This window comes from Sus scrofa, chromosome 3, assembly GCF_054392235.1.
Source record: "Sus scrofa isolate SSC_HxYL_T2T_F1_AM1 chromosome 3, Sscrofa_HxYL_maternal_Yorkshire_Landrace_v2.0, whole genome shotgun sequence".
NCBI classification, from domain to species: Eukaryota; Metazoa; Chordata; class Mammalia; order Artiodactyla; family Suidae; genus Sus; species Sus scrofa.
The window spans coordinates 104,968,152-104,989,680 of NC_139385.1; the positions used below are offsets into that span (position 1 = coordinate 104,968,152).

The 21,529-nt window shown below is 39.3% G+C and overlaps 2 protein-coding genes and 1 long non-coding RNA gene across 6 annotated transcripts in view; 1 reads left to right on the forward strand and 2 right to left on the reverse strand.

The window, feature by feature from the left end:
- FBXO11 (F-box protein 11) overlaps positions 1 to 11,219 on the forward strand; it is a 96,194-nt gene extending 84,975 nt beyond the window's left edge. Inside the window, exons 14-23 of the mRNA XM_003354838.6 lie at positions 737 to 831; positions 3,076 to 3,198; positions 3,283 to 3,368; positions 4,258 to 4,334; positions 4,429 to 4,572; positions 7,970 to 8,080; positions 8,740 to 8,847; positions 9,160 to 9,268; positions 9,717 to 9,815; positions 9,903 to 11,219. Of these exons, the coding sequence (XP_003354886.3) occupies positions 737 to 831; positions 3,076 to 3,198; positions 3,283 to 3,368; positions 4,258 to 4,334; positions 4,429 to 4,572; positions 7,970 to 8,080; positions 8,740 to 8,847; positions 9,160 to 9,268; positions 9,717 to 9,815; positions 9,903 to 10,032 (1,082 nt within the window). The 3' untranslated portion in view covers positions 10,033 to 11,219. The remainder of the gene's footprint in view (positions 1 to 736; positions 832 to 3,075; positions 3,199 to 3,282; positions 3,369 to 4,257; positions 4,335 to 4,428; positions 4,573 to 7,969; positions 8,081 to 8,739; positions 8,848 to 9,159; positions 9,269 to 9,716; positions 9,816 to 9,902) is intronic.
- LOC146404823 (uncharacterized) lies at positions 736 to 3,078 on the reverse strand. Its single transcript, XR_014841993.1, has 2 exons — positions 1,740 to 3,078; positions 736 to 1,204 (listed from the first exon to the last, which is right to left on the reverse strand). It is a non-coding gene; the product is annotated as an uncharacterized LOC146404823 (long non-coding RNA).
- Positions 11,186 to 21,529, reverse strand: part of MSH6 (mutS homolog 6) — an 86,207-nt gene continuing 75,863 nt past the window's right edge. For all 4 annotated transcript variants that reach the window (XM_085019344.1, XM_003354836.6, XM_005662566.4 and 1 more), the window contains exons 3-10: positions 20,249 to 20,418; positions 16,882 to 19,426; positions 14,980 to 15,248; positions 12,973 to 13,090; positions 12,334 to 12,423; positions 11,785 to 11,939; positions 11,475 to 11,674; positions 11,186 to 11,358 (exon numbers count right to left, since the gene is read on the reverse strand). In XM_085019344.1, coding sequence (XP_084875470.1) covers positions 11,277 to 11,358; positions 11,475 to 11,674; positions 11,785 to 11,939; positions 12,334 to 12,423; positions 12,973 to 13,090; positions 14,980 to 15,248; positions 16,882 to 19,426; positions 20,249 to 20,418 — 3,629 coding nt within the window. In that variant the 3' untranslated portion in view covers positions 11,186 to 11,276. The remainder of the gene's footprint in view (positions 11,359 to 11,474; positions 11,675 to 11,784; positions 11,940 to 12,333; positions 12,424 to 12,972; positions 13,091 to 14,979; positions 15,249 to 16,881; positions 19,427 to 20,248; positions 20,419 to 21,529) is intronic.

A 21,529-nucleotide genomic window follows, 5' to 3' on the forward strand; every position in this document is an offset into this window, starting at 1 on the left:
TTCTTTAAATTCTCAATAAAGATTATTCTATGACATTTATTCACTTAACAAGCATTTACTGAAGACCTACTATGTACTAGGCACTATTTTACATACCAGGGATGAAAATAAAACTAAAACCCTAGTCTTACAATGAATCTACAGTTCCCTTAGATTCACTCCATTGTTTAACAATTAAGAAGTTATTTCTGTGGTAGTTTGATATATTTTGGTACTAGTTAGAAAGGAAAAATATTTATTAAAATTTTCGTGGTACTCAGCAGACATTTATTAGTTATCTATGTACTAGACATATGTTCCTGGACTTCCTCTTTTGCTAACACTTACCTGGATAATGCTTACATAAAGCTTACTTAGTGCTAGACACTTTTCTGAGCACCTTACCCAAAGTCATATAATATTTACATCATCTCCGTGAAATAGATGCTATTAAATATCGCTATTTACTAAGCAGGAAGCAAAGGTACTCAGAGGTTAAGTAACTTACTCACACAATCAGTCAAATTTCTGGGTTTTAAAACTTAACAGCGCAGCTCCAGAGCTGTTCTTAACCACTATACTTACATTGCCCATGGTCCTTCTGTATCTTTTTACACTTCTGGTTTCCTTAGTTTTGTCTTATAATGTTAGTGGACCATAAGTATCTCTCTGACTATGACATTTTTAACAAAATTTTGCTCTTACTGTGTTGCATTAGGTTGCATACGTTGATATTGTTAATTTTATTTTTAAATAGGCAATGCATTAGCGGGAATTCAGATTAGGACAAACAGTTGTCCCATTGTTCGACATAACAAAATTCATGATGGCCAGCATGGTGGAATTTATGTGGTAAGTTAAGGAATACAGTTCTAGAATCTCCTGCTTCAAAAATTCAGGGAAAGGAGTTCCTGCTGTGGTACATTGGGCTAAGAATCGGCCTGCAGTGGCTTGGGTCACTGTGGATGCTGAAGGTTTGATCCCAGCCCAGCACACTAGGTTAAAAGGGTTCAGGGTTGTTGCGGCTACGGATAGGTCACAGCTGTGGCGTGGATTCAGTCCCTGGCCCAGGAACTTCCATATGCTACAGGTGCAGCCATTAACAAAAAATTAAAGTAAAAAATTTTTAAGACTTGAAAACTCAGAAAAGGGGGAGACTTCAGAATTATGTCTACCTTTAGGTAGGCCATATTCAACTATTCCTATTCAAAGTATGATTTTGTGACTACCTTTAATATTTAGGCTATAAATAAGACTCTTGGAGTTCCCATTGTGGCGCAGTGGTTAACGAATCTGACTAGGAACCATGAGGTTGCGGGTTCGATCCCTGGCCTTGCTCAGTGGGTTAAGGATCTAGCGTTGCCGTGAGCTGTGGTGTAGGTCGCAGACTCGGCTCAGACCCCGCATTGCTGTGGCTCTGGTATAGGCCGGTGGCTACAGCTCCGATTGGACCCCTAGCCTGGGAACCTCCATATGCCGAGAGAGCGGCCCAAGAAATGGTTAAAAAAAAAAAAAAAGACTCTTATGCTCTGCCAGTCTATGAATGACCTAATTTTTTGTGACTGGTCTGTAAAATTTAGTCAGCTGAATTTAAGCATAGGAGGTAAGTCTTTTTTTTTTTTTTTTTTTTTTTTTTTTTTGCTTTTTAGGGCTGCCTACTGTAGCATATGGAAGTTCTCGGGCTAGGGGTGGAATCAGAGCTACAGCTGCCAGCCTACACCACAGCCACAGCAACACCAGATCTGAGCCGTGTCTGTGACCTACACCACAGCTTACAGCAATACCAGATCCTTATCCTACTGAGAGAGGCCAGGGATGGAACCTACATCCTCATGGATACTAATTGGGCTCGTTACCGATGAGCCACAATGGGAACTTCCGAGATAGGTCTTTTTATTTAAGCTTCTGATTATAATTGGCAGTATAGGCTGATCTCTTAAAATCGACTGGTTGGCATTCTGAGTTATATTTGTTAACACTGGAATTTTGCCATTGTCACTATTGTCTGAGTCTTTGAAATTTTTCGAAAGTATTAAGTAAAATCATATCAGTGAAAGTATTAATAATGCTAGACTTTTGAATACTTTCATCTCCTGAAAAAGCCAAACATTTGAATTTATGTTGAAATATAAAATCTTACAAAATTTAGGAATTCCCACTGAGGCACAGTGGGTTAATGATCCAGCTTATCTCTGGAGGCATTGGTTTGATCACTGGGCCTGGCAGCCTGGCACACTGGCTTAAGGATCTGGCATTGCCACACTATGGCATAGGCCACAAATGCGGCTCAGATTCAGCCTCTCTCCCAGGAATATCCATATGCCACGGGTATGGCCAAAAAAGAAAAAAGAAAAAAAAAAAAAAAAGAAGAAACTTTAAAAACCTACCTATGTATTTATCAGTCTTAAGTCTTCTGTCACCATGGTATCTGAAACTGCTTTTCAAGTAAGAACATGTAGGAAATTTTAGAAAGGCCTTTGTGTAATGCCAAGTGTGACTCTGTTTTTTATTAACAGTTTTGGAAATGTTCATATCTTAAACCTGCTAAAAATAAGTTTTAGTAACTTTAGTCTTGTTTTGAAGTGATTTCACCAGCAATGTATTGAAATAACTATTAATTAACTGAGATTTAAAAGTATAAAACCAGGAGTTCCCTTTGTGGCTCAGTGGGTTACGAACCCAGCTAGTATCTATAAGGATGCAGATTTGATCCCTGGCCTTGCTCAGTGGGTTAAGGATCTGGCATTGCCATGAGCTGTGGTGTAGGTCATAGACATGGCTTGGATCAGCTGTGGCTGTGGCTGTGGTGTAGGCCAGCAGCTGCAGCTCCAATTCAACCCCTAGCCTTGGAACTTCCATATGCTACAGGTGCAGCCCTAAAAAGCAAAAAAAAAAAGTTCAAAACCACATAAAGAACAGTATAAAAACTTTGGGAATTTAAACTCAGATAGAGACTGTAAAAAGAATGTTATCATTACCTTCTATTCAGATAAAAAACAAAAATTGAGGGTTTTTTTGGTCATAAAAGAGGACATAGGCTATAAACTGCTTGGTTTATACATGATACATATTGTAATCAGCGTAACTTTTATTTAGCATGAGAAAGGACAAGGTGTAATAGAAGAGAATGAAGTCTATAGTAATACTCTGGCTGGAGTCTGGGTGACAACTGGCAGCACTCCAGTACTGAGAAGAAACAGGATACACAGTGGCAAGCAGGTAAGATTATTTTGGACTCTTGTACGGGAAATATATTGTTGTAAACACTTTTTTTATTTGAAAAAAAATTTTTTTTAATTTTAGGTTGGTGTTTATTTTTATGACAATGGACATGGAGTGCTAGAGGACAATGATATCTATAATCATATGTATTCAGGGGTTCAGATAAGGTAAATGTTTTCACATTTGGCTTTCTTTGGGGAGGAAGTTGTGAGTATGTGGGGAATAAATAGAGGAAATTTCCTGGTTATTTAATGCTCAATCTTTATGCCTCCTTTTGTGTATACATTTCCATTCTATCACACTCCTGGCTTAAACCATCATAATATAACTTTGCTGGAGGTTTGTGGGTTCAGCAGGTTAAGGATCTGGCATTGTCACTGCTGTGGCTTGTATTCGATCCCTGGCCTAGGAACTTCCTCATGCCATGGGTGTGCCCAAAAAAAGAATATAACTTTTCTTAGACTAGCTAAGGACAGTAGCCAATGGCAAATATGCTGTAAGAGCTCATGTCCACTGTTTTGTCATCCACTATGACAATTGTATCAGCTGTCATTGTACTCCATCGTACTTGCAGAGGGGAAGGCTGTATAAAAATACTTCTGAGCTATACCTGGCATGTCATGGGTACGTGTTAAATGGGAGTTTCTGTTTTTATGCTATTTCTGTAAAATTAATACTTTTTACACCCCTCTTTCCCATATTTTAACAGTTCTTGGAACTTTAGAAGTCCCGGTTGTAGTTTAACCCTTTATTTTACATATGAGGAGACTATATAATAATAAAAGTTACCTTATCTAACTCCCTCAATTTAGTTTACATATTAGAATGTTCAACAGTAATAATATAATCTATAGCTAAGTATGTTCTGTAGGAAATAGAAATAAGCAAAATTAAACCAGTTTCATAACTGACAGACTTCTCAGAGCATCCTGAAGGTGATGCTTAATTATATGGTCAGTTCTTACTGTGATTAATACAGATTTTTCTACTGTTACCTAACATGGCATGTAGGAGTAGAACCAATTGAAATGGCATTATTTTCTATTCTGTCCATAGGACTGGAAGTAACCCTAAAATTAGACGCAACAAAATCTGGGGAGGACAGAATGGTGGAATTCTAGTTTATAATTCTGGTATGTTTAATCTTAATTTTTTTTTTTTCTCAGTGCTAATAGTCTTCAGAAATAAACTTTCTAAATAATATAACCTAAATTTTTGCATTTATAGGTCTAGGCTGTATAGAAGACAATGAAATATTTGACAATGCAATGGCTGGAGTCTGGATTAAGACAGATAGTAATCCTACACTAAGAAGAAATAAAATCCATGATGGAAGAGATGGTGGCATCTGTATATTTAATGGGGGTCGAGGTATTGTTGTTAATTTTGCATTAGTAAAAAACCCAGTATTCCGTTATTCTTCCATATCTTTAATGGTCAGTGACATTGCCAATTAATATATTATAAATAAGGGAAGCTCAGTCTTTTTCCTTATTAAGTCTTGAGATGGGGTTTAGGAGATAGTGCATAGAGTTAAAGGAGACACATTTTTACAGAATTTTTCTTTTCCTTTTGTAGCCACCTTGAGTGTGTCACTTAGTAGAGCTTTTTTAAGGTAGCAGAGTTTGTTTATACCCCCTCTCTGGACCTTTTATTATTCAGAAGTGATATGATTATAATAAACTTTAAAGTCAATATAATAAACTTTAAAGTCAAGTAATAAAGTCAACTAGGTGTGAACAGTTGGTCTGTAAATATATTAAATGTCTATAGTAAACAAGTATTGCTTTGTATCTGTTCACAACTGTTTGTTGGAGAATGGAATTAATGAAGCTAATATGTGCTCTGTTTGGTATCCATAAAAATCAAATCACTTTGCACTGAGGCAGAAGCTCAGTCCTTGTCCCTTGCAAGTGCATATTGTTCATAAAGAGAGACTGGGAAAGACTGGCAAATGCAAATTATCACCATTCCTGAAATAATCAGTAATGCAGCATTATACTTAACCTTGTATAGAGGGTTAGCAAGTTATTACTCTAACATATAAAGATTTAATCCACAAAATTTTATGAATACCACCAAGCAATGATGATTCTATTAAACTAGGTTCTCAGGGAACTTATAATACAGTAACTCATAAGTGACATATCTCCGATAGGGTTCTTTGTAAGATGTAACCCTATTTTATGTGTTGATAAGGAAACAATACAGAATGGTTGATTTTATTTGTAAGGTGTTGTGAAAGATTCAGGAGTAAAATCACTGAAGCTGTGTCTTGAAAAACGAATATTTACTGGTAAGTTGGGTAGGAAATCGAGAGCCATTCCAGTTGTAAAAAGTAGTTATTTTGCTCTTTCATTTGTTCTTTACATACTTATCAATTAAACATCTCTGTACCAAATACCGTGATACAGATGCTAATGATAAAATGGTGAATAAAACAGTACTATATCCAGAAAGTTTAGTCTAATGAGTGGCACATTGTTAAGCAGAAGTGTAAAGGAAACTGAAAGTGGTTTAGTAAGGTAATAAGAGATACTGAAAATTGAAAGGGTGTAGGGCCTGAATCATAAGAAGCTTTGTGTATGCAGTATAATGAAAAAACTTTGTATATATGCAGTACAGTTTGGACTAGATCTTAGCAATAGTGCTTGAGGAGATTATAGTGGACATATGCAAGATTAGGGGCAGGGAGGGAATTGAACAGTCTCTTGTAGGGCCAAAGGAATTTAGAATTCAATACTGTGAACTACTACAGAGCGGTCAAATGTCTGCATAAATTAAAAAAATTTCACGTCTTCAGGAAGCAGAGAAGCACTAGTATGCAACTAATTATAATTCACTGTACATAAATAGGTTTTATAGGAGTAATATTAAATATTTATTCAGTACTGTGTATTTTTACATACATTAACTACTAATAACCATATGTGGTATGTGCTATTATGCCCATTTTAGAAATAAGGAAACCAAGACAGAAGGAAAGTAACTTACCCACACATAGTAAGTGGTAGAGTCAATATTTGAAGGCATAAAGTTTGATTCCTCGGCCCACTTTTAATCACTGTTTTCCTGCCAGAGAGAAAATAATTTGATGTAGGGAAAGGGAACTGAAAACCTCCCAGAGGAAGTGACATTAAGAATACAGTTCCCATCGTGGCACAGTGGAAACGAATCCAACTAGGACCAAGAGGTTGCGGGTTCGATCCCTGGCCTTGCCCAGTGGGTTAAGGATCTGGTGTTGCTGTGAGCTGTAATATAGGTCGCAGATGCGGCTCAGATCAGATCTGGCGTTGCTGTGGCTGTGCTGTAGGCCGGCAGCAACAGCTCTGATTAGACCCCTAGCCTGGGAACCTCCATATGCCACGAGAGAGGCCCAAAAAGACAGAAGACAAAAAGAAAAAGAATACAGGACATTGCAAAAAGAGGAAATAATATAAACCAAAGGCATTAGGAATAAAAATGTATAGCATATTCAGAGCATAGGTAATGTAATAAGACAATGGAGTAGGTTAGAGGAATATTTTGAAAAACTAGTTGGAGTTCCCATCGTGGTGCAGTGGTTAATGAATCTGACTAGGAACCATGAGGTTGCGGGTTCGATCCCTGGCCTTGCTCAGTGGGTTAAGGATCCAGTGTTGCTGTGAGATGTGGTGTAGGTCGCAGACGAGGCTCGGATCCTGCGTTGCTGTGGCTTTGGCGTAGGCCAGTGGCTACACTCCGATTAGACCCCTGGCCTGGGAACCTCCATATGCCACAGGAGCGGCCCTAGAAAAGGAAAAAAGACAAAAAAAAAGAAAGAAAGAAAGAAAAAGAAAAATTAGTTCTCTTGTGGGGCTGTGGGCTAAGGATCTGGTGGTGTCCCTGCAGCTGGGGTCACTGATGTCGTGCAGGTTCGATTCCTGCCTGGGGGTCTTTCACACTCTACACGTGTGGCTAAAGACAAACAAAAACCTGTAAATAGCTAGCAAGTTTGGTTTTTTTTGTTTTTGTTTTTGTCTTTTGTCTTTTTGCCTTTTCTAGGGCCGCTCCCACAGCATATGGAGGTTCCCAGGCCAGGGGTCTAATCGGAGCTATAGCCACCGGCCTACACCAAAGCCACAGCAACTCAGGATCCGAGCTGCGTCTGTGACCTACACCACAGCTCACAGTAACGCTGGATCCTTAACCCACTGAGCAAGGCCAGGGATCGAACCCAAAACCTCATGGTTCCTAGTCAGATTCGTTAACCACTGCGCCAGGACGGGAATTCTGCAAGTTAATTTTAAACTTTGTTATAAAAGTAGATTTTTATACAGATAAAGGGACATGATTAGAATTGTAGAAAACTGGGGGAAATACAACAGAACAGAGACTGGAAAGAGACTGGAAATTGCTGATAGTGGCCAGAAATAATCAGGGCTTGAACTGAAACATGGAGAGTGCAAAGGTTCTAAAAATATTTCAAAGAATTTAATTTTAATTCAGCATTGTTCAGTGAGAATCAGCTTTGTGCCAGGGCTCTGGGATGCAGTGGTGATAAGCTAGACATAGTCCATGCTACCACAGAACTTTGGGTTTATTGGTTAGCATGGCTACCTGCCAGTTTTAGCAAGTTTTGGTTAAATTCTCCTTTAAGGTGTCTGTGAATAAACTTTCTTCTCATTTGGAAAGTTAATGCTGTGAATTTTGCAATACAGGTAAACTAAAAGAAAAACTTAAATACCAAAAAGCTTAGTAAAATTTGCTGTATGCAGTAGCCTTAATCTGGGGAAATATTTTATTGTAGGTCTCCTTGAAGAAAATGATATTTTCAGGAATGCTCAAGCAGGTGTTCTCATCAGCACTAACAGTCATCCAGTCTTGAGGAAAAACAGAATATTTGATGGATTTGCTGCAGGTTTGTATTTTCGTTACCTATAGCTTGTTTTCTGTACATTAAATTATTTGATTCTTGGTATAATATTTTTTTTGCTTAAGGTGTACAAAGTGTGCTGCAGAAGAAGTTGGCTGAATGCCTGTTAACAGTCACTTATGAGAGCACCTTCTTCCAGTCTAAGCCAAACATAATTACTGCTGAGCTGCAAGAGTAATATTTATGAATCATTGAGTAAATACAGTGCAGGCTAAATACATGCTAGTACTACCATTAGGAATAAATTCAAATAAATGTAAGCCTTCTGGCCTCACACACACAGAGAGAAATTTATTTTTTTTTTAAAGATCTTGGTAAGTTAACGCCAAGTTTTTCAGCTTTTCCCAGTGAAGACAATGATTACTTTTATTAATTTTGTATAACCTATCTAGCTCCTACCAAACATTTATGGGCCCTGTCTTCTTAGTTTGCAAAGGAATTTATTTTAAATGACATTATTAAGTGACAAACAATCTATACCATTTCTTCCTTTAGCAAGGATAGTGGATTATCAGTAGTGGAAAATGAATGTTATTATAAATGATTCAAATAAGTATTTGCATTTTATTCTTCAGATGTTGAGAGCAAATGTACTTTTTGTATAAGAGAACAAGTTTACTACATTTGCTATATTTTTGCCCCAGGTATTGAAATTACAAATCATGCAACTGCAACACTAGAAGGCAATCAGATTTTTAACAACCGTTTCGGAGGCTTGTTTTTAGCATCAGGTGTTAATGTGACAATGAAAGGTATGTTGGAGTCTTTTCTGCCTTTAAATGCACTCAATATGCCATGAAAAGATAATCAGAAGGCATTGTTATTCATTAACAATGCTTTCTGTTACTCTACAGTAGTTAACAACTAAAGAACTATTTTCAAAGAATATCAAATTGTTCTAAATATTTGGAATCTTACACCAGGAAAACTCATTTATTTCTAAGCCAATTTTTTTACTTCATTGGTTATCCTCTTTTAAAGCTTAGAAATCTTCTAATTAGAATAATCTTATATTTATCTTGTCTCTATACTCTAGAATTTTACTTATTTTTCTTTTATTACAGATAACAAAATAATGAACAATCAAGATGCCATAGAAAAGGCTGTTAGTAGAGGCCAGTGTTTATATAAAATATCAAGTTATACCAGCTACCCCATGCATGATTTCTACAGGTATAATTTCTAAATTATTTGAGTCTTGAAAAGGGGGAAGATAGCGATTTTCTTTTTTAAACTGACAGAACCTCACATCTTTAGACTTCCTTTCAGTGTATGAGCTAAGCAATAAACAGGGTTTTTTTGCTAGTGGAAAGAGACTAATTGTCCACGTTGAGTTCTGTGATTGACATCTACCTTGGGGATTCTGTTTGGGACCTAAAGTATGGAAAAATGTAATTTTTATATTGCTTTCCTAAGAAAAAGTAAAGCTGTCATTAAGTATTCCATATATCCCAGTTACTGAGTGGGTTTTGACTCCCCTCTCCCTCTTAATGACTCAGTAAAAGACTTGATAGGGGTTTATATGCTTTCTTCAGATAGAAGTCCCTTTACAGAATTAATCTGCAGAAGGGATGCACTGTTACATGTTCAAGGGAAAGTAATGTAAGCTTTTGCTTTTTAGATGTCACACTTGTAACACCACAGATCGAAATGCCATATGTGTGAACTGCATTAAGAAGTGCCATCAGGGACATGATGTAGAATTTATTAGACATGATAGGTATGTATGTAGCACACTTGCTTGCTGTGTTACCATTTATTGTCCTCCCCTCTCTTTCCTAATATTTGGGTTTTCATTTTCCTTTAGGTTTTTTTGTGACTGTGGTGCTGGAACACTGTCTAATCCTTGTACATTAGCTGGTGAGCCTACACACGATACAGATACACTATATGACTCTGCACCACCTATAGAATCTAATACATTGCAGCACAACTGAATTCCTTCCCTAAGGAAAAAGTCCTGCCATTCTAACATCGTAACTTAAAACATTTTTTTGGAAGATTTAAGATATTTGCCCATGCTACAGGAAGAGACTGTATTAAAAATGGATACACGAGGTCAGTTGACACTATGAAGCTCAAGCTACCAAAAAGAAAGTGGCAATATATTGACTCAGGATCTCAAAGCTGGGTGTTTTAGCATTACTGTGTAAAGACTTTTGAAGGGACAGAAGTGAAGAAAATAAGCTGCAATTTTGTACAGATACCAACTTCTGAAAAAAAGCTGGTGTTTTTACAACTAGCATTGAATGCAGTCCAATTTGCAGTAGTACTCTCTTCAATAGACAAGCAGCTTTGTTGCTGCCTTTATGGACGTGGGTACCAATTGCTTTTGTAATATGGTAAAAAAAAAAAAAATGTGAGCTAGCACTTCTGCGTTTCTTTTGATTTTTTTAACATGTATTCAGATTGAGAAATATGATTTTAATGCTTTAATCTCATGTAGTTTGTTTTTAATTTCAAGCAAAATCTTATTGTACTTGAATGTGCCCTGTTTTGTTAGCACACCTAGACTTGCTGTAACTGTACTCATGTCCCAGTATGTACGTTCTTTCTATGAAAGAGAAAACACTAATCTTAAATTATATCCAGCAATGTTTCTGGTATCCTTTAAGAAAAAGTTATTATTCCCTTCCCTGTGCAGCATTCAAAATCACCCTAGAAAAAGTGAGTGTTTTAATGAGACTTCCTAGGAAGGGATGCACTGTAAAACAAAAGTATTCTTGTAACTCAGTTTTGTGAAAGGTAAAAACTACTATGTTTTAAAAGTACACTTTAGAAAGTCTCTTCAAAACAGTCCTGTATTTGAACTCTGTTCATAGTTTTTTTTTGAACAGTCTAGACAAACTGCTGGAAATTAAAACAATTTCCCGCATTAAGCTGAGACAAGTATATATACAGCCCTATACAGTTTCATAGTCCCCTCCCCATTTATGTGTATTGGTGACAGTGGGTATAAACAGCCTGAAAGTGTATGCATGTACCATAACATCTAGACTTAATATATTGTGGAGTATTCAATAACCATTATGTAGAAGGTAGATAAGAATTAAAAGGGTTTAATTTCCTAGAAAGAAAATGGAAAAATGGTCATTTTTAAAAAATAAAGTTTATTAGATCATAATGTATTGTCTGAATTTACCACCTTTGTCAAAAGTGAACTTAAAGCTTCCAACGTAGCCTATAATTCCTCCATCAAAGTCAGCAACTTATGGACAGCTTCAGCATCTACAGTCGACCTTTCACTAGCCAGACAAACTTCCCTTAAAATTTAAAAAAAAAAAAAGTTTTAGTTTACATTTTTCACAGTGCATTATCCACCCCTTTACTGTTTCAGTAAGTCGAGATACATGGTAAAATTATATTTAATTATAGTTACCGAAATAATCGTAATGACTGAGTCATCTTCTCGAATTCTCTTGCTTTTCTATGTCCCTTTTGAATAACCTCCTCTGGAAGATTAGCAAGCCTTGCTGCATTAAAGCCATAGCTTTTAGGACAAGCTCCTTTAATGAATTTATAGAGGAAGGTAATAGTCTCCTGGCTGGGATCCTCGCATTCATTTTCTACCATGCATGCCTAAAAAAGGAAAAAAAAAAAAAAAAAAATTAGTGACGTTTACATGCTAGCAATGGAAATAAGTACCCATTCAAAAACATAAACAACTTTCGAATAAACAATCTGCATACCATGTGTCCCAGGCGCACTGCAACATTTTGAGAATAGTCTTCAACTAATGAATGGTAGTGGGTAGAAAACAACGTACGACACTTTATATTCTCAGCCAGTTCTTTAACAACAGCATTTGCTATTGCTGTCCCATCAAATGTTGCAGTACCTCTTCCTATGAAAGTAAAATATACATAAGCTATGAAACAATCTGCCAAATCACACACCAAAAAGGATGTGCCTCACAAAGGAATGAAAACAGAACAGTGACATCAGTTAATACATCCAAAAGCATTCTTAGCAGCCCTTGGAGTCCAAGAAAGAATACTACTCAACTATCACTGCACTTCAGAAACTTCCTTTTAGTTCTCTTTAAATAGTCTCATCCAATAAATATTCTCATGACTGTATTATAACTAAATTTTAATAAGATTGTCCTACCTCCCTCCAACTGTGGGGTCTATGGACAAAGGTGAGTATATTCACATTTTCTTTAAGAGATGTCCTTCAGACCATTTTCCAGAAAAATAATTCTTTGTACTAAAATTTTGGAAATTTTAATGTCTTACCTAATTCATCCACAAGCACCAGAGAATGTGCTGTTGCATGTGTAAGAATACTGGCAGTTTCACTCAATTCAACAAAAAATGTACTTTCACCTAAAAAAAAAAATCACAAATGGATGATCACTTTAACAATCCTATTTTAACAGATTCATCTTTTACATTCCTATGATTTGAATCTATCATGAACTACCCAGTGGTTCTAAAGGTTAAATCTCATTAAGAAGTTACTTTTGGAGTTACCGTCATGGCTCAGTGGTTAACGAATCTGACTAGGAACCATGAGGTTTCGGGTTCGATCCCTGGCCTTGCTCAGTGGGTTGAGGATCTGGTGTTGCCGTGAGCTGTGGTGTAGGTTGCAGATGTGGCTCGGATCCCGAGTTGCTGTGGTTGTGGCTGTGGCGTAGGCCTGTGGCTGCAGCTCCAATCCAACCCCTAGCCTGGGAACCTCCATGTGCTGCGGGAGCGGCCCTAGAAATGGCAAAAAGACAATTTTTATGTTAAAAATTGCATAATGCTTTCAAATGTCTGAAAGCATTCTGGTTTGCCTAACACTGGGGAATCAAAGATCAAATTCAAAAGCAAGTGTGTTTATCACCTAAAATATAGAAATGAACTGTCAAATAATAAAAGGAAAAAACTCACCTGACATTATTCTGTCTGAGGCACCAAGTCTAGTAAACACTCTATCAATTGGTGTGAGCCTGCACACTTCAGCTGGTACATAACAACCCATCTGGGCCATTACAGCTAATAGGCCAGCCTGTGAATGAGGGAGGAAAAGGTCTTAGAGTCTATCTTTATCCAGAAGACAGCTAATAAGCCAGGCTAGCAGACATTTATTAACTAGGAGTCAAGCACTCAGAAAAAATTCACAATCTTAAGTAGGAAAACAAAGACTTAGTAAGGCAAAAAGCTTAGGGCATAAATGGCTTAAAACCTGAGGAAGAACACACCCCTACCCCAATTCCCAGGTACTTTTTTGTTGTACTCTCTGGATGATTTTGATTTAAAAATGAAAAGGAGGGAATTTCCTTTGTGGCTCAGTGGTAACAAACCCAGCTAGTATCCATGAGGATGCAGGCTTGATCCCTAACCTTGCTCCAACAGTTAAGTATTTGATGTTGCTATAAGCTGTGGTGTGGGCTCAGATCCTGTATTGCTGTGGCACAGGCCGGCAGCCGCAGCTATGATTCAACCCCTAGCCTGGAAACTTCCACATGCTGCACATGGGTCCCTAAAATGCAAAATAAATAAAAGGAGGTTGAAAACCACTTTACTACTACCCCTGCATAGTTAGCTAATTTGTACAGAAGTATATTAACACAATGCAATAAAATAAGGAGGTCGACATTTTCTGACAGGAGCTCAGTGTCTCTGTCACAACCCTTTAAAAGTCTGAATCATGGAGTTCCCGTCATAGCGCAGCGGAAATGAACCTCACTAGGAACCATGAGGTTGCAGGTTCGATCTCTGGCCTTGCTCAGTGGGTTAAGGATCCAGTGTTGCTGTGAGCTGTGGTGTGGCCGTGGCAAAGGCAGGCAGTTGTGGCTCTGATTTGACCCCTAGCCTGGGAACCTCCATATGCTGCGGGTACGGCCCTAAAAAGACCCACCCCCCAAAAAAAAAACTGAATCATGTTTAGCTCAGTAGCTAGCCAACCGTCTTCCATAAAAGCAGTTCCCAGCAGTTAACTGGGTCGTGAATTATATATGCTTTCCTATCTGAGTAAGTGCAATTCTTATATAAGAAAAGTTCCTAGAAATCAATTTAAAAACAAATTTGTATAATTTTCTCTTCTTTTGCTTTTTAGGCCCATACCCACAGCATATGGAGGTTCCCAGGCTAGGGGTGTAATCAGAGCCGTAGCCACCAGCCTACGCCAGAGCAACAGCAAACGCAGGATCCAAGCTGCATCTGCGACCTACACCACAGCTCACAGCAGTGCCAGATCCTCAACCCACTGATCAAGGCCAGGGATTGAACCCACAACCTCATGGTTCCTAGTCGGATTCCTTTCCACTGTGGAAAACTCCTGTATAATTTTCATTCATTATGAATATATCTACCTACAGAGAAATGAATTCAAAGTCAAAGAGCTTATTCAAAAATCATGGCCTTGGTGTTCCCATCATGGCGCAGCAGAAACGAATCCTGGGAACCTCCATATACCATGGGTACGGCCCTAAAGACCAAAAAAAAAAAAAAAAATCATGGCCTGGAGTTCCCGTTGTGGCTCAGCAGATAAGAACCCAACACAGTGTCCACAAAGATGTGCATCTGACCCCCTTAACCTCGAGTGGGTTAAGGAACCGATATTGCCGCAAGCTACGACATAGGTTGCAAATGTGGCTCAGACCTGGTGTTGCTGTGGCATACATAGGCCAGCAACTGTAGCTCCAATTCAACCCCAGCCCAGGAATTTCCATAGGCTGCAAGCACCGCCCTAAAGAAAAACAAACAAAAAAACACCTTCACCTTCTTTTAACATCAAGGAATATTTAACCAATGAGATAAAAATAATTCTCAGCTTCCTGTTAAGTCAGTGAGTGAATTCTACCATGTGCTATTTGGGAAAGAGTGAATTAAATAATGTAATATATTTACTCATAATGTTACAAATGACTTGGTATAACAAAACTTTAAATTTACCTGTCTCATAAGTGTAGACTTGCCCCCCATATTTGGCCCAGTAACAAGCACACAATAAGCTTTGTCATTTTCCTCCTCTTCTTCCTCACAGCCTATGAGAATGTCATTAGGAATAAAGTCATCACCAAAAAAAGTCTTTGTAATGCAGGGATGGCGTGATCCTTTAAGGTACAGAAAGGGAGGAGTGTCTTCTCCTGGCAACAGAATTACTGGACGACACATAGGACCATCACCCCCTCGACTGTAGTTAGCCAGGCACAATAAGACATCTGTTAAAGAAAGGCAAAAAGTAAGGCTTCATCATTTTTGAGGTTTCTTTATAAGCACAAAGGCCCACTTTATATAAAAAATCTTCAAAAATGCTTTTATGATGGAGGTGGCAGGTTCTGCTTACTTACTCTTTAATGTGACATTGCAGCTTTTTTCTCAACAGGCATTCTAGTGGCCTTCTCACTAAATGCATGATGCATAAAATGCTGTGATAATGTATTCACTAGCTGAAAATGAGTCATCAGTCTAAATATTTTACATGTCCTCATTATAGCACTTGTAATAAAATGAGAAATAACTTTCAATTTCAACCCAAGAAGCTCTCCTCTCAAAGTAGGATTTTGTCCCCTAACATCGGGACCAAAGGAGTGCCAAAGGCAAGTTAAAATACACAACAGAAAGATGATGTACTGATTTCCTTGATATAATCCTGGAGCTAACACTTCTTAGAAGCAGAACATTCTGATACTAGACACAATCATTTGAACACCTGTGCTGAAAGACAATTTTAAATTCAAAATTGTTTGAAGCTGTATTGGCTTAAGGAATAAGTGTGGCACACTCAAAAAAGGATAGATGCACACTCGAAAGTAGAATAGAATGCTACTCTATTCTTGACAGCTGTGTTCAGAATAAAATAGTTTGCTTACAAATCTGGTTAAACTGGTTTTAACTCTGCTATATTTCTAAAACACAAGAAAAAAAAAAACCCTAAACTGTAAAATAAGCAAAGGCTCCAAGTAAGCTGGCCATTAAATTTAAAGAAAAAAATTATTTATGAAGCTGAAAAGGTTACCTAGTTACAAATACATAAATCAGGGCTCTTTAAAAATCAACTGTAGAAAAGAAGTGAGGCACTGTGGGTGCAGCAGCTCAGGTCGCTACAGGGGAGTGGGTCTAATCCCCAAGGGGCACAAAGGGTTAAAGGATCTGGCACTGCCACAGCTGCAGCTGTGGCTCAGATTCAATCCCTAGCCTGCTTGTATGGCCATTTGAAAAAAAAAAAAAAAAAAAAAATTTGCTTAGAGGAAAAAAAGGGATGATTTAAATAAATCTTTTGAAATATGCATATACTGACAGTCACTGAAATGCAAAAATGAATGCATGGGTGTATATTTACCTAAAAACTAAGTGATAGGGGATAGCTTGAAGTAGTTAACAACAAAATAAAAAAGAAGCTTTAAAGCAGCATTTATCGGCATTCCCGTCACAGCTCAGTGGTTAATGAATCTGACCGGGAACCAGGAAGTTTCGGGTTCAATCCTTGGCCTTGTTCAGTGGGTTAAGGATCCAGCGTTGCCGTGAGCTGTGGCGTAGGTCGTAGACACAGCTCGGATCCAGTGTTGCTGTGGTCCTGGCATAGGCCGGTGGCTACAACTCCGATTAGACCCCTAGCCAGGGAACCCTCCATATGCCAAGGGAGTGGCCCTAGAAAAGACAAAAAAACAAAAAACAAAAAACAGCATTTATCGAATACTGAAAATTCAACTGAAATCTGATCAAAATATATACCTGTTACTTGAGGAGTACGAGATAATGGGGACTCTCCAATGGATTTCAATTTTAACATGTAACTGGGACACAGAAAATTACTAACCAGAACTTTAGGAACAAGCCTGCTGAAAGCCTTACCCAACACTGCGATGCACTCTACAGCAGCCTGCCAGTCCTTGTAATTTTTATCAAAGTTATAAAATAGTCGTCGCATGCAGTCCTTCAGTGAAACATCTCTCCGTTCTTCAGCATTTATCAGATTAGCCAACTTCTTCTCAATTGTTTTGGTCCAGTATCGTTTACAGCCCTTCTTGGTGGATTTCAACTCATATTCTTCTGGCAAATTACGGGTGGTGAAATTCTCTGGAATTTCCAACTGGTAACGATTCCTACCAATCCCCCAGTAGACTATGGTCCTACAGCCAATTCGACTGCGCTGTTTCTCCAAGTATTCTAGGAGGCTCTGTTCATTTTCTCTTATGTCAGCAAGAGCTTGGTCATAATCAGAGTCAAATCCTGCTTTAGGAGTAATGAGTCCAGTCTTTCGAGCCTTTTCATGGTCAAAGGCTGTATCCCATCGGTTCAGTTCTACAGTCAAATCAGGAAAGCGACCTTCAGGATTTTTTGTCTGCAGAGTAAGGACCTGCTTAAGGATTTTAGACTTAAAGTCATCAATGACTTCTTCCATAATCCCTCTAATTTTACATATTACTTTAAATCCTTCCAGAGCAGAAAGAAAATCAATAATCTTTTTTTTGCTGTATGTGGTTTCTTCATACATTATAGCCCTGCTATCTGGGTGGTTCTGGCTCTTCAGGGGAGACCCAACATTATGAATTTTACTCAGTAGCCGCTCAAGGTCTGGAAGCTTCTTTAGAAGGTCTACAACCTCAGAGATTTTGTCAGGCACAACCATGAGGTCTTCTATGGCGTCTAGACGATCACTGATAGCATAAGGGTTACAGAGGGGGGCACAAAGCCATTGCTTTAGGAGCCGCTTGCCAAAGGGAGTATGGCAAGTATCAATCTTCTCTAGCAGGGTCCCTTCAGGAGAACCATTTGTTGCGTTCAAAAAAATCTCCAAGTTGTTTAATGTCACAGCATCTAGCACCATTCGTTGATTGGCTTTAGCAAAGACAGCACCAGGTCTTGAAGCACTGACCACATCAGAATCCAAGGGAATATATTCTTCAAAATTAGCCATTGATAAAAGCTCCTGATCAATAAGGCATTTTTTGAGGTAGAAGACACAACCACCTAGAGCAGAGAGGGCCAATTCACTCTTCTCTCCTGGTGTCAACCCAATAGAATCAGACTCTGATGTCATACCTTTAAGCACCTGGGGTAACATCACCCCACTGTCTTCATTCAACTTGTCTGTAAAATATCCTTCTTCAAGGAGAGTTCTCAAAGTTTTGCCTGCATCCCAAAACTGGGAGCCTGGTATCAGACCTTCCTGAAGAGAAGAGGATAATGAACCCTTCAGAATCATCTTCGTTTCCGTTGAGAGACTTCCTTTCTCAAACAACACTTGAACTGGCGGATAGTGTGCCACTAGAGTCCTGAACCTGGAACAATGGCGGTCATCTGAAAACTGACCTATAAAGAACTTTCCCAGAGAGGTGTCAACAAAGCATACACCGTACACTCGAGTGTGGCCGGAAGAATCATCCTCTTTTTCTTTGAGGCTAAGAAGATACTTACTGTAGTTCTCAGAGGGGTCACCTTCCAGCACACTGTAGGTCTGTGTGCCCTTGGTAATGACCCTACAGATCTCCCTCCTCACCACTCGATCATACTTCGATATATGTGCCATCTTTCGGCATCGTGCCTCCATCATTTCCGGGGTCTCAGTCTGTTCCACTCGTGCTACTTTATAGCCCTTCTGAACCAGGGAATCTGAATATCGGCCAAATGCAATTTCAGGGAAACCAGAATGGGCCCAGTTGCCTTTCATGAATACAAGCCCTAGTTCACTAACTCCAATAAGAGCATCCATGTGGTACAGCTCATAGAACTTCCCCACTTTATAAAATATGACAAGATCAAAGTTCTGCGACTTAATTTGCCACCACTTCCTCATCCCAGGCGTACAGGAATTAAGGAAGTCCTCAGGCACGTAGAGGGTGGATGCATCAAAATCAGGGTGATCGGGTCGCCTCCTGTGCACATCTCTCCTCCTTTCCTCCTTGAGCCACTCTAAAGTTTCATGATACCAGACAGTGGGGCGGTTGCTGTCATCACATCCTCCGCTAATGTGGGCCTGGGGTTCAGAATTTTGAGGGGCAGAGAAAGCACTCAAAGTACTCCTGGTTTCTGATGAAATGCCAATTGCTCGTTTGGTGGCTGAGGGCATTTCCTTCCTTGAACTTTTCCTTTTGAGGGAGCCATTTCCAGTTACCATTCTCTTACGCTTTGGAGCAATTTTGACAGGGCTGTCCAGGCCTTCACTGTCGCTATCTCCCACTCCACTGCTCATTTCATCACTGCTTCCTTCCTCCTTAGTGTCTGGCTTGAATTCCACGTCAGAGCCACCAACATCACTCTCAGAGTCTGATATGACCCTTCGTTTTTTTATATGGCGGCTACTTCGCCTGGATCCTTGCACTTTAGGCTGTACTTCCTCTTCACTCTCCATTTCATTTTCTTCTTCACTCTTTTCTGATGCATAAGGCGCACCTGCCTGGCAGGCAAAGAAAGAGTATTTAAAGACAAAATTTGGAAAATGACAACACAGCTGTGGACTATCTCTCAGTATGCTGCAACTGCACATACCAAGAGAAGAACCCACCTCCAGAAATGATAAACTTCTTTCTCAAGAAGTATCAATTTCAGGAGTTCCGGTCATGGCGCAGCAGAAACAAATCTGAAGTTTCCAGGCTAAGGGTCCGAACTGGAGCTACAGCTGCCAGCCTACGCCACAGCCACAGCCACAGCCACAGCAATGCCATGTCTGAGCTGAGTCTGCAACCTACACCATAGCTCATGGCAATGCCAGATCCTTAACCTACTGAGCGAGGCCAGGAATCAAACCCAGGTCCTCATGGATACTAGTCAGGTTCGTTACCACTGAACCACAATGGAAATGCCCAACCTCTATTCTTACCAATACAAAATACAACAAAAAATATTAGAGCGTAAAACTGGATAATTAATTTCCACACCCTCATATAGAAGCTTACTACCAGATACCATGACCAATTTTATCACCAACCATGTTCTCACTGTCCCTAGCTCTCTGTATTGATTACCAAAATGGAACTACCTCTTACGGCATGTGTTTTTCCAGCAGGCTTGAAAACTTAAGTAAAAGGGGTGCTAGGCTGCTGAAATTCTGAGTAATCTAACACAAACTATAGTGCAGCGATGTACAGAAGTGTGTATGAGTACTACATAAATATATTTGCAAATATATACAAGTAAAATAACAGTATCACTCTAATATGCCCTTCCCCCTTTCCATCACTCTCCTATCATTGTAAACCACCTGTTTACAAAGTCCCACCTCCATCTCTTCTTCCTCCTCTGGTTCTGAGGGCTCATCACACACCGCCAATTCAAGCCTCTTAATCTTGTCTTTATTCAAGGCTTCATCTGCACGTTGCATTGCTCTGAGTATTTCAGGCTTTGCACTGTAAAAATGACCTCCTTTCTGGGCTTCCTTTGATTTTGAACCTAAAAAACATACATATAGAGATAGATAAATATGTGTGTGTGATTATTATATAAACTGTTGGCTGGATATTTATCTCAATGTACAATCCTTGCCCTAATGAAGAATGACAACAATCAAGTATAAATTTTTTTTCTTTCATCTTTTTAGGGCTGCTCCCACGGTATATGGAGGTTCCCAGGGTAGGGGCTGAATTGGAGCTGTAGCTGCAGGCCTAAACCACAACCAAAGCAACGCCAGATCCAAGCCACATCTGTGACCTACACCACAGCTCACGCAACACCAGACCCTTAACCCACTGAGTGAGGCCAGGGATCGAACCAGCATCCTCACGGATACTAGTCGGATTTGTTTTTGCTGCACCACAACAGGAACTCCCAAATGTCCCATTATTTTTGATACAGATAGATCAAGAAAGCCTATAAGGAAGGGATTTTCAGGGGAAAACCACCAGTGAAACTGAAATTACCTATTTCCACCTCCTTTCAGTTGCCTTAACTGTTGAGTCACGCAGGACCATATGATGAGCTCTGACTGTGGACCCAAAACACTTCATGAGATGTAAAGGGGGTCTGAGGAGTTCCCATTATGGCTCAGCGGGTTAGGAACCCAAAATAATGTCCGTGAGGAGGCAGGTTGGATCCCTGGCCTCTCTTAGTGGGTTAAGATCCAGCGTTACCTCAAGCTGAAGTGTTAGATCACAGAGGTGGCTCAGATCTGGTGTTCCTGTGACTGTGGTATAGGCCTACAGTTGCAGCTCCAATTCAACCCCTACCTAGCCTGGGAACTTCCATATGTCTCAGGTATGGCTGTAAAAATCAATTAATTAATTATATAGAAGGCGTTTGAGACCATTGAAAAAAATTACTTCAAGAAGGCAAAACAGGAGTTCCCGTTGTGTCACAGAGGAAACGGATCTGGGTTCCACCCCTGGCCTCGCTCAGTGGGTCAGGGATCCGGCGATGCCAGGGCTGTGGTGTAGGTCGCAGACACAGCTCAGATCTTGCATTGCTGTGGCGTAAGCTGGCGGCTACAGCTGATTCAACCCCTAGCCTGGGAACCTCCATATGCTGCAGGTGCAGCCCTAAAAAAACAAACAAACAAAAAACAAAA